This window comes from Quercus suber, unplaced genomic scaffold (genome assembly GCF_002906115.3).
Source record: "Quercus suber isolate HL8 unplaced genomic scaffold, Cork oak 2.0 scaffold_444, whole genome shotgun sequence".
Taxonomy (NCBI): domain Eukaryota; kingdom Viridiplantae; phylum Streptophyta; class Magnoliopsida; order Fagales; family Fagaceae; genus Quercus; species Quercus suber.
The window spans coordinates 486,391-500,116 of record NW_027069895.1 but is presented as its reverse complement, the minus strand read 5'-3'; the positions used below and the strand labels follow the sequence as shown (position 1 = coordinate 500,116).

The following is a 13,726-nucleotide window of genomic DNA, read 5'->3' as shown; positions in this document are numbered from 1 at the left end:
GCTTAAACTATAACAAGCAAAGTACTATAGGATTTGCATATCTTTAGATGCGGGATTAATTTTCTAAAACTTGAAAAAAAAAATATAAAAAAAATACAAAGAACCATACCTGGATGGTTCTGCAAAGACTGGGATGGAATTTGAGGGTCATGGGTTGGTTGTTGATCTCAATTTGGCCATGAGTTTGTTGTTGGAGAAGGATTTTTCTCTGGTGGAAGGAGTAGTGGCTTACTAATGGTGGCTGACATATGGGTGGGGTGTTGTGTTTTTCATGGGGAAATTGTTTTTACACTCTAAAACTGTTATTTTGCTGAGCAAATCATTTTTCTTTTCCTATTTGATTAATTTTGGCCATGAGTTCATTGTTGGAGAAGCATTTGTCTCCGGTGGAAGGGGTGGTGGCTTACTAATCGAAGGTGACTGAGTCAAAAAAGTATGGTAGTGTAGTGGAGAGGAGTAACGAAGACTATAGTGGTGGTTGATAGGTGGGTGGGAAATTGGGTTTTTTGAATGGAAATTGTTTTTCGCCCCAAAACTATTATTTTGCTGATCAAATCAATTTTTTTTCTCCTAATTTTTTATCAACATTTTTCATGTTGGGTCAAACATCTGAAAACTGGAAAATGTAATAGGGAAAAAGTTGTATGGCAAACCAAAAATAGTCAATGGAATTTATTTTTCTCGGATGGAACAAAGAATGCTAGACAATGAGTACATGTTGGCTCCATATGCAAATGAGAATGATGAATATATATTACATATATAACATAATATCCTAAGACTTTGAGAATGCTCCTATGAACACCACCTACCCTCCCGTGAATGTCATATAGTTTAAGGGTGGGTAAAATTGTTATGATAGGTTTAGGGCTAAATCCTTGAAGAGGGTTGGACCCTTTCTTCAACTTTTTTTTTTTTTAATTGATAAGTTATACACTTACCCTATAGGTCTTGAACTCATAACCTAACCTCCCCACACCCCCCAAAAAAAAAAAAAAACCTTATAAGGGAGAGTTGAGCTAGACCCCCATTAACCACTTTCTTCAACCTCCAATGTATCCTAAAATTAGAATTATAAGAACATGATTGTTTTACCATCTAGACTCTTTTGTTTGAGTTTACATTACATGTACTGTAATAAAACCTAAAATTTTATATGAGAAAAACAGTTACATACTAAAGATAATTAATATTTTTAAAAGGAAAACTAACCATTTAAGTAGAAGGTAAAAATTTGAGATTTGAGTTTTCAAAGTCATTTTTCAATCGTCCAGGGGAGGTTAATATAAATAATTTGCATTTTAGGATAGGTGAGTGTCTTATTTCAAACTAAAAGATAGGTAAGTGTGATAATAGAAAACTTCAAGGGAAGTCATCAACTTACCTTATTTTTAACCATTAAATCTTAAGTGTATCTCCTACACTATCTTCATTAATTATTACACTCCATTCAATTCAAAGTGCTTTTGAGTAACACGTTTAGGTTAATAGGTTACATGTCATGAAATGCAACATTAATTAGGATTTATTGCAAAATATCAACCAATCAGTTATTGGAGATGAACAAAAGCAAATCTACAACAAGATAGCCACATCCATCACATTCAAAGTGATGATCATCTATTACATTAATATTCTTGGACATAATGTTGCAAATGGGATACTTTGCCATATCTGTTTCGCTATGGTTGTCTCAGTCAAGCTCATTGGTAGGACAAAAAGTATTGCAAGGATCACGATGTGGGTACAAAAAGTTAAAAAAAGCTCAATTGTCTTACACGTAAAGGCAAAAGGAGTTAGGCTTTTCTCCAAAATCATATTATTGTATTTGTACTGTCTCTCTCTTCATGTCCTTGCTATATAGTCCACCAGATCACGCCTACCATAATATTCATAAAAAATTATTACTATTAGAAATAAAGTTCATGTATAATGAAAACGAACTCCCATTTCTATCAGTTCAATTCTCGTTATTCTACATCACCTGGTGCGAGGAAACTTTATACTGTGACCAGAATTTTGCATTCAAACAGTCAAAGAAACCCCTCAGGTTGGTAGTAAGCTATACAGAAAACTGGTATTGAATACTAATATAGACGTTAAGGTTACCAGGTACTTTCTTTTTTTTTTTTTGGATAGAAAATTAAAAGAAAAGGGTGTTCAGACTAAGGAAATTACTTTGAATTTCTTGCGTTAAATTCAAAAGTTGAAGCACTGAATCGAGTTCAGGCATGTGATGTTTTTTTGTCTCCACGATGTAATATATCCGACGCGACATTAAGGTTGAAAAAAACTGGAATTTTTTGTTTCGAATGTGGACCCTGTAGCTGCGGTGGCACTTTGTGTGAGAGAGAGAGTCAATAAACGTGTTTGAAGGGACATGTTGATTTTCATCGATCTCCTTCTTCTATCAAATTTAAAACACGGTTGTATGTTGATTTTCAATCTCTTTCCATAAAAATTCTTTCTTTCAAAATCAATTCAAGAGGTAAAAAGTTCAATTAAAGTTGAAGGTTTCAATTTACTAATACGAAACAACAAAGAGTAAAAAAATACCATGAAAAGTAAAATTTGAACCTCCCTATATATAAGGCAATGCAAGCCAGCATACCACAAATACAATTCTCACAAAACAACACAACACCTACATTCCAGTTTAGGAAAGAAACCCATAATACCCTAATACAACACCTATACCATACAAGGCATAATGCAAATGTTTAGAGAAATCATGCATCGTTCACCAGCCTTGAAATTCCAAAGCCGATTATTCTCCAACAGAAGCAAAACCCAATTGGCCAAACGTGTGATTAAACCCACATGTGATGTTTTCCTTAACCATAGAGGGATTGACACGAAGCGAACAATAGCCACTTTGCTCTATGATTATCTTTCCAGGTTTAACCTACGTCCTTTCTTGGACAACAAAACTATGAAGCCAGGAGACAAATTATTTGAAAAGATTGATAGTGCAATACATGGCTGCAAGGTAGGCGTAGCAATGTTTTCGCCTAATTACTGTCAGTCGTATTTTTGTCTTCATGAACTGGCTCTAATCATGGAGACCAAGAAGAAGGTCATACCTATATTTTGTGACATTAAGCCTTCTCAACTACGTGTTCCAAGAAATGTAGTATCTGACAAGAAGGAACTTCGGAGGTTTAACTGGGCTCTTGAAGAGGCTAAGAACACCGTGGGGCTTACCTTTGACTCCTACAAGGGGTAAGATCAATCTACCTTATTATTATTATTATTATTACTATTATTTTGTTTCAGCACAATTGGTGCTGCAATAGTATGCCCATTTTCATTTTTACCAAGTAAATTTTATGAGCTTTATTAGATTGTTTACGTAAAGAGTAGTACTAATTAACAAGAATAAGTGATTGATATGATATTTTCTCTATCGGCTTAGACTTTTCAGTTTAAGTAGCATTCTAATATGTTGCATTTTAAGCACTCACAAAGTGATTTTTTCCAAAGTGTTAATATTCAACTCTAATAAATTACCGATAGACCTATAATACCAAGAAGTAATATTAATATTAGAGCCAGTGATTTCATTGGTGTGGGGTTTCCATCCAAGAGAAAGACTAGTTGTGCAAGCTAATCCTTTTTTAAAATGGTGTTCTAACATGTTGTATCAATCTTTACCAGTTAAGAGACTCCAAGGCACTAGTTTTAATATCTATATTCAAAAGTAGCAAGTACTTTTCATACATTTGAATGATTAATCTTAGATAGTTTGAGGCTCCTAATAATTCATCTCTATCTATGTTAAGTAAGGTTAATGATACAATCATGACCTCAAGAAAAAGAATCTACTAAAGGAATTATCACTCATCAACGAACTGGAACAAAGCCCTCAACTCTTTGTCCTAGTATTAGCCAATAACTAGTTGATCCTTAACTCCTTGACCCACTGCACACTCCTCATTAATACTTTTAGCAGCATCCTAAGATAGTGTTCTATTATAGCATGATGCCTTTAGACTTTTACCAACTTCTTTGGATGGCATTCTCAAATATTCTTTTCGTTACATACTTTAATTACAATTGTTCTAAAAAGAAGTTATCCTCTGAAACCGATCATTTGATGTAGTACTATTTAACTACGTTGTTGTAGTCCAAATGAAACTGCACCAGAGAATACTTAGATGTACAAGTTCAATTTTTTTTTTTTTTAAAGGACTTTGAACCCATAGATTATATTATTTGAGAGGATAATTTAGATAAAATTTCTTAAATATTATACCTAATATACCTTGATTAAATTCAAACATGTAGTTGCATTGATCAATGAACTACATGGTTGAATTTAATTGTCTTTCAGTAAAAATAACACTGTTTGTAATTCATTAGTTAATGCAACTATATGATTAAATTTAATTGGAAAATTTAAGATACAATATTTAAAAAACTACACCTAAGTTTTGTTCCATTTTTGAGCATAAAATTTTTCCAATATATAGTTCTGCCGATCTTTCAATTCTCCAATTTAGGAAAAATTGGAATTCATCCGTTATTAATTTTTCTATTGTGCTTGTAGGAACTTGTCAGAAGTTGTAACAAGTGCTTCAGAAATTGTGATCAAGAGCTTGATAGAGCTTGAGAATGAAGAGCGTTTGATGTATAAGAATTTCAGCTCTCGTACTAAAACACCAGTACCATTGATGCCAACCAAATCAATATTGAAGGAATATTGAAATGATACACTGATCGATAACTGGTCCTTCATTAACTTTTTTTAGTTCTGCGTCATTTCTGTTGATCTAATGTCCATTTTTTGGCTTTTTCTAATTGCTTCATTTGTTTGTTTGTAAAAGGGAACCACATATTAGATGCTAACACAAAGTACTGCAAATTCTTTCCAATGTTGGTGTAAAAAATAAAGGAATATGTGTCCAATAAGAATATGTAAGCAGACATCCATATTTGTTCATTAGTTTGTTTATGTAAAAATTCATAATTGTTATAATTATCAGTGTTGCTTGATCAAAAGAAATGTAATCAGCATCATCTTTCTCTTCATGTGCTTGTTCTCTCTCTCTCTCTCTCTCTCTCTCTCTCTCTCTCTCTCTCTTGTATGTAATCTATATATATATATATATATAACTGAAGCCTCTGCTGGCACCACAATTTTCCACGTCATCAGAATATTTAAAAAATAAAAATAAAAACATTATTATTAGGTGAATATTTAATTTGAAACATTTTGGACTTCCATTCCCACACAAATTCAAAAATCAATTCCCACTGAATCTATGAATCTTTTTATCCCATTACATTATTATATAGACAACAATGTTTTCGATGTTCTCTAAAACTCCAAGGCTTTAATTAGACTAAAATATTAATGAGACTCACGTTAGGATTAAAACACAAAAAAGACTCACGTAAGGTATGAAAAAAGAAGAGAGAACAACTCATATTATAACTCCTCTCTTCCCACCTCAAAACTCTAGCAACCTTACCCCTCTCTCAAGTTAAGAAATATAAAGTCACGGTTTTTGTAAACTCTCTCTCTCCAGATGTAGGAAGCCCTAAACGCACGGTATAGCATTCAAGATCTACAACACACCTCATGCGCATGGTAGGTATTTTGAATCCATCTTTTGCTTATCAGATCCTTGAAAGGAAAAAAGAAAAGGAAAAAAGGAAATAGATTTTAGCTTATAAAGTTCAGCTTTTGTAGGTTAGTTTTGCTTATATATTAATTAATACATAGTACTTTGTTCACCATTGAATACTCATATAATCAATTTCCAAGTCAGTGTTCAAGAATTAAACCAAAATTCTAACTGTACAATCATAAAATATTATTATTAGTATGAATTTTATGGAGTTGCGGTGTTTAGGAATTAAACCAAAATTCTTTTAAATTATCTATAATATTTTGTCCTCTGAAAATTTTCTCTCTTTAATTTTAGTATATTGTGTTTCTTAAGCTATAGAGAGATTTTCTTTTTTATTTTAAATTTTATGGGATGTAAAGAGATCTTTGATTTCGTGAAATAATTTATACTCTCTCCGTCTTTGATTTGATTTACTTACTATCTTTGGCACTTGCCATCGGCAATTACTCAGGGCCGCTCTTATGGACCAAATCAACTTATTCTCCAGTCACCATCATTGATAAATGAGAAATCAAATCAAGGTTATAGTTTTTATATTTGGTTGCTAGGGTTTTTGTTCATGAAATGATTCAATTAATCTAAGAAAAAATTTACATTACTTATTAAAAAAAAAATTAGGAAAAATCTCAAATTATCTTTTTTCTTAATAAGTATTAGAAAATTTCTATTGTCCATGAAATTGCTATTTTCTATTTAAAAATTGCACCTGTAGATCAATATTTATATTTCTTGGCATTTTGCACCTATGGCTGAAATTTGTGTGGATCTTTGGAAGTTCAAAAATCTTTTCTTCATTCACCGTGGTTTTTCATTGAGTAATATCTTTCTCTCTTACTCCTCTTGATAAGTTTTTATTTGACTAGAAGAAAGCTTTTTTGCTTTGAAGGTCATGAAGCACTTGTCTCATTTTATTTGTCCTTACCACAAGGAAAACATCTAGATAAGGCAAATAATCTATTTTAAAGTTTGAATGGAAATTATCATATCATACAAGTACAAGAGGTAAATCTTTAAGGGATGAGCTTAATTGTTTCTTCTTTTCAATAATAAATCATTTTATTGCAATACTGGTAATTGTTTGAGAAATCCAATACGTCCGTATCTCTATAAAATAGAGAATAGTAGAAGCCAATTTTATTACAACTACTTAAATTGAGTTGACTTAATTCCGTACAATTACAAAGTATAGCATGAAAGATAATGAAATTAATTGTTGTAATTTTTATTTTCTTTCCATGTTTTGAATTTCCTCTATATTATTATTACAATTGAGCAAAGATTGAGAAAGTAATATTACTACTCTAATTTGAAGTTTAATGCGGCCTCCTCAAGTCATAGTCTTTATTTTTATATTTGCATTTTATATTTCTAACCGTAGAAATTTAGGCTTAGTTGCACAATATGTGTAAATTCTAATGACAGCATAAACCCATATTTTTGGGATTAATAGTTTATAAATCCATTGCATGACAACAAATAAGATTTGAATAGCCAATCGTAACTTTCAAAAGGCTACTTTAAATATAAGTCAATGTGTCTCTTACATTTGGGTATTAGTTAGAATTATTTTCAAATGATTGTACCAATAAAAGTGAATATGTATAAATTTTGTTTAACTATCCTGTGCATCACGCGGGTTAGCGACTAGTTGTATATATAAACAATTTTTATCGGACTTCTTATTAATTTTGAATTGACTAACAAATGTTGCTACATATTGGTGAGAGGCATTAAGTATACCGGTTAAACACAATTAAACCCTGAATTTTACTCGTAAGTTTCAAAAATTTACTTAAGAAAATTATATGATAATCAAATACAATATTTATATGGATCCAAAACTCGATAAATAACTAAAGTTAGAAAAAAAAACACACACACACACACACACAAAATAGTTGGCTACACAATGGGTTGATTGCCTTTCCAAGCCCAAACCCTCGCCCTTAGATGAAATAAAAACCCCAAGTTACTCTCTTATAAACCTTTTTTAGCCTAGGAAGAAACTGACTGAGATGATGCTACCTTCTTATGTAGTCAAAGTAGCAAGTCTCTGTGATTTACTTGGAGAAAGAATATTCTGATGGTGTTGTATCTTAGGGGTTGTTTGGTTTTTTTTTTTTTTTCATTACTCATCACTCCTCACTCAATTTTCATCACTCATCACTCATCACTCAAAATACCCAAATTTCTATACCCCACCCATTTGGCACATATTTTCAGCATTTCATCACCCAATTTTTTGTACTTTCTGTGGGACCCACTCTTCTTAAAACCACCAAACACAAAGCCAACTACGTGTTCAATTCCAAAAAATAAACAATATTAACGCCACCCAAAAAAAAAAAAAAAAAATTCTCTGCCTCTTCTTCTTTTTCTTCTCTCTCTCTCTCTCTCTCTCTCTCTCTGGTTCATGGTCCAATAGATCGAAAATGGGTCTAATCGTTTTGACTCAGTTGGCAATGGGTCTGGGTGTGTTGGCCGGAGCGGCCCTGGTCAAATCTGTCATGGACCAGAAGGCCATGGCTGGCCCGTTTTCGAGATGCCTAAGTTGTAATGGAATGGGTCAGGTCTCGTACCTTTGTTCTCATCACAGCAACCACCGCCGCAGCCTCTGCTACAACCCACAGTGACAAACGACGACGTTCCGCTTCTTAAAAACTTAGAAACCCACCATAGCCACAACAGCAGCAACAACAACATCAACATCAATGGCCTGGGCAAATTTGAGTTTTTTTTTTTTTTTTTTTTTTAAATTTTTTTATGATTGAGAAATTTGGGTTTGTTCTAGAATATATTTATGCATGTTTAATTTTGTTCTGGATTTCACTTTCACTTTTCTTTTTCTTTTTTCTTTTTTTAAGTTGGGGTTTTCTATGTATTTTGAAGATCTCCATTGGTCTACGAGAAAAACAGGGGAAAAATGAAGAGAAAAGCATGGATGAAGAGAAAGGCAAGAAAAACAGGGGAAAAGGAAGGAAAAAAAAAAAAGAATGAACCGAAGAACAGAGAAAGAAGAAAGAAAAGTGGAGAAGGAAAGAAAAAAAAGAAAAAAGAAAAGAAAAGAGGAGAGTGAAGTCAAAAGTTACGGCTGGTGGGTCCCTTAGTGTGTGTTTAATTACGAAAATGCCATTGAAAACTGAGTTTTGAAAATTGAAAACACTTAAAATGTGTTTTCAGTTTCCATAACTTATCACTCAAAAATCAGAGAATTGAGTGATGAAAACAAAAACTGAAAACATCCCCAAACGCACTTCTCAGCCGTGGGTCCCACAATTTTTGAGTTATAGGTGATGGAAACAGAGTTATGAATGATGGAAACACAAAAATCAAACAACCCCTTATTCTTTTTTGGTAGGATTTTTCTTTTACAACCTTATCTCTTCATATTTATTTATGCTAGATTGAGGGGTGATTTTCACACTATAAAAATAGGTAACTCTCTCTAAGATGCATACAACATAAATTCGAGGTGGTTATTTCTACTATTTTTTCCAATAGAAGTTATATGAAAAAGACAATATATCATTAAAATTCATAGCAATGCTTGAATTAAAAATATAAGGTTTTTCATGAATGTTTAACTTATAAAATTAATGTACAAATGAGTTTAACCATTTTTAAACGGGTATTCATGTACTAAAATAGAAAGTACAATCTATATATGACTTTTATAGATTGACAATATAAATTTTTATTTACCTTAAAATAGTCATGCACTAGTTCTGCTTACACACACTTTCTAAGTATTTACACAATGTTAGACATGTTCTAAGTCAAGAGAAAGAACAAACAACCCCTTATTCTTTTTTGGTAGGATTTTTCTTTTACAACCTTATCTCTTCATATTTATTTATGCTAGATTGAGGGGTGATTTTCACACTATAAAAATAGGTAACTCTCTCTAAGATGCATACAACATAAATTCGAGGTAGTTATTTCTACTAATTTTTCCAATAGAAGTTATATGAAAAAGACAATATATCATTAAAATTCATAGCAATGCTTGAATTAAAAATATAAGGTTTTTCATGAATGTTTAACTTATAAAATTAATGTACAAATGAGTTTAACCATTTTTAAACGGGTATTCATGTACTAAAATAGAAAGTACAATCTATATATGACTTTTATAGATTGACAATATAAATTTTTATTTACCTTAAAATAGTCATGCACTAGTTCTGCTTACACACACTTTCTAAGTATTTACACAATGTTAGACATGTTCTAAGTCAAGAGAAAGATATTTATATTAATGATAACACATCTCAAGACTTTCAACACTAAAAAACAAACAAAATACACAGGTCAGAAAATCTTCTTGTCAATTATTTTTCAATGTTTTTAGATCTTTGAGAAATCAAAAATTGAAAAGAAAATACACCAAAAAAAAATTCAAGCGATGTTTTCCTTCAAAAGATTGGAAGTATTATAGCAAGGACAACATAAATGAACACTCATTTCAAATAATTTTTCCTCATCCACACAACATGAATCTTCAACTCTGATGGTGTAGTATCTTATTCTTTTTTCGCATGATTTTTCTTTTGGAACCTTATCTCTTCATATTTATTTATGATATATTGAGGGGTGATTTTCACACTATGAAAATTGGCAACTCTCTCAAAGATGCATACAACGGCTCCGTTTGGATACAGCTGAAAACTGAAAACACTGTAGTAAAATAATTTTTAAATGTGTGAATAGTACCGTGGGACCAATTTTTAATATTTTTTTTTGAATAAAGTAGATGTGGGTCTCGTAAACAGTGCCGCTACAGTGTTGCTACAGTGCCGTTATAGTGCCTTGTCTGTAAAAGTTGAACCACGTGCGACCAAAAAAAAAAAAAAAGGAGGAAAACGCAGACTTATAAACCCAGACGCCCAATCCAAACCCCACCAACATAGTAGCTTCACACTAAATTCGAGGTAGTTATTTCTACTATTTTTTCCAATAGAAGTTATATGAAAAAGACAATATATCATTAAAATTCATAGTAATGCTTGAATTAAAAACGTAAGGTTTTTCATGAATGTTTAACTCATAAAATTAATGTACAAATGAGTATAACCATTTTTAAACGGGTGTTCATGTACTAAAATAGAAAGTACAATCTATATATATGTATATATGACTTTTATAGATTGATAATATAAATTTTTATTTACCTTAAAATAATCATGCACTAGTTCTGCTTACACACACTTTCTAAGTATTTACACAATATCAGGCATGTTTTAAGTCAAGAGAAAGATATTTATATTAACAATAACAAATCTCAAGACTTTTAATACTAAAAAACAAACAAAATACACAGGTCAGAAAATCTTCTTGTCAATTATTTTTCAATGTTTTTAGATCTTTGAGAAATCAAAAATTGAAAAGAAAATACACCAAAAAAAAATTCAAGCGATGTTGTCCTTCAAAAGATTGGAAGTATTATAGCAAGGACAATGTAAATGAACACTCATTTCAAAGAATATTTCCTCATCCACGCAACATGAATCTTCAACTTTGTAGGTTAAAATTCAAGAATTTTTATGAAAGGAATTGAGTATGTGTACATGATATGATGAATATGCATGCTTGCTTCCATGTGATGATGTATGTATGCTTGCTATCCTGACATGGGTGAGATAATATGATGTGATGTATACCATGTGATTACTATGTATGGATGCTATGAGATGTGTTGATGTTAAGGAGATAACATGTTGTGTGCAATAGAAATAGAGTGTGTGTATATATGTTAGAATAGCCTATTAGAGGATTTATTAATAGAATTAAAATATGAAATATAATGAGCAGAGACTAGTCCAAAAGGCTGAAGGGGTTGGGTGTCTAACACCTTCTCATCTTGGTCACTTAACTTTGGGCCTTGAATTTGGATATACAAGGCCCTTAGCAAGGGGTTCGGTTGGTTCCTAGATCTAAACTAGGTGGTAACTCCCAAACCGTCCTCCTTTGGTTTACTTGGCTAACACATATTCCCTAGAGCAAGTGCATAGAGCCTATGGCTGAGTGATGTGCTCATAGTTGGCTTTATATATAGGAAAATAATAGGTTAATACGTCAGGCTAACAAAGTTAGTTCCTCATTCATCGCAATCTTGGTTAAGTGAATGTTGAGAAAGGGTCAAGTAAACTTGCTATTTAAGTTTCTGTTCAGCAAGAGTTGCACAAACTTTTTATTTTGATGAGTTAGCTTGAGAAACTATTTTCACTTGAGCAATCCTTTTGAAACTTGATTCATTCTTAGCTACTTCTTGACTTGACTTAATACATAACCACATTATTTTAAGGAAAATGTTTGGCTCCACCTACCAATAGAAAGATGACATGTGTCATAGTTTGTGCAATGCACATAGCACTTTTTTTTTTTTTTTTTTTGAGAATCCACACATAACTCATTTTGTTAGTTGGGCTAAGTGAGTCATGTGTATTGTATAAGACAATTATAAATGTCATCTTTTTATTGGTAGTTAGAGCCCAAGACTCCAAACATATTTGGAGCCAAACTTTATCCTTATTTTAATACAAACCTCACTTGTTTTGTTATATATGGCAATTAGCCAAGATATATAACCTAAAATGTAACAAATTTATATAAAGCATAAATGCAAAGCGTCATATTTACACCTTTCAATTGTGTATTTATCACATCAGACCTTTTAAATTCATAAGTATATATTCTCATAGCTAATATAATTCTAATATATCCATGTTAACTCATATTTACATTCTCTAGTTATACTTAGCCATATAATCCCCTTTTAAATTAAGAGATAAATAGTTTCATGGTAAACATTATTCAAATATACTGTAATTGGCAGGTGTGAATATGAGGTGTTGGGAATTTAAGTGTTGACTTATTTTATGTCAAATTTTTATTTATTTTCATGCAAATAAACTTGTCGTAAATGTACTTTTGGTCCTTACATTTTGGGCCAATTCTCGATTTGGTCCCTAAATTGATTTCGCTCCTAGGTAAGTCGCTGATTTTAGAAAATCATTTTTATTTTGGTTCCTACCGTTAACCTAGTTACAGAAAAATCTGAGGTGACAGATAGAATGCACTATGTGCACAATAAATGCTGACGTGACTAATAAAATAAAAAAAATTATTTGGCTTCTAAAAATAACACATCAACATTTTAATAATAAAAAATCCATGTCATAAAATTTAAAAATAAAATAAAATAAAAAACAAAACCTTAAATCTTATTAAAATAAATAATTAAATTTGTATTTTTTTTTCTTTTCATTATTTTTTTGAAAGAAAATAAGAACATGTTCTTCCCTAACATATCTAACACAATTAAACTCAACAAATTTTAACACAATCAACACCGAATTCTACAGCAAATCAAACCCATAAACTCAGTAAACAAATTAATTTCCAACAAACCCAAACCTAGAAAATTTCTTGGGAAACAAACACAAAAAAAATCCAAAAAATTCAACAAAGACCCACGCCCGAATCTCCATAGCTTTCTTGTTATCTCCATAGCTTTTCATTATTTTTTTGGAAGAACATAAGAACATGTTCTTCCCCAACATATCTAATTGGCCAACCCATTTGGACAATCAAACTCAACAAATTCTAACACAATCAACACCGAATTCTACAGCAAATCAAATCCATAAACTTAGTAAACAAACTAATCTCCAACAAACCCAAACCTAGAAATTTTCTTGGGAAACAAACACAAAAAAAACCCAAAAAATTCAACAAAGACCCATGCTCGAATCTCCATAGCTTTCTTGTTCTTCTTCCCTAAGACCCATGGCTGATTACCCATCTTCCCTACTGACCCATGGTTGAAGAGTGAAGACCCATGGCCACACCCCCCCTCTAAGCCCAGATTAAACCCACAACCACCGATCTCCTCCTCACCAATCACCACCATCAACCTAAGGGGGAGAGCTTTAGAGATTTTCATTTGGGTAAGCAAAACATTAGTCAGTCGAGCTTTAGAGATTTTGATCTAAGGTCCAGTCCATCGACTACCACTCTGTTCGCTGCAACTCCTTCATGTCCTCATTGTGGGATGACTCCACCACCACCACCAATAAGAGAGGAAAAGA

At 31.9% G+C, this 13,726-nt stretch overlaps 1 protein-coding gene across 1 annotated transcript; it reads left to right on the top strand.

Annotated features, from left to right (window-relative positions):
• The first annotated feature begins 2,650 nt into the window (after window positions 1-2,650).
• On the top strand, window positions 2,651-4,706 carry LOC112040602 (probable 2' cyclic ADP-D-ribose synthase BdTIR). The gene is made up of 2 exons (XM_024073488.2): window positions 2,651-3,222; window positions 4,550-4,706. The coding sequence occupies exons 1-2, from the start codon at window positions 2,711-2,713 to the stop codon at window positions 4,704-4,706; spliced, it is 669 nt and encodes a 222-aa protein (XP_023929256.2). The 5' UTR covers window positions 2,651-2,710.
• Window positions 4,707-13,726: the final 9,020 nt, after the last annotated feature.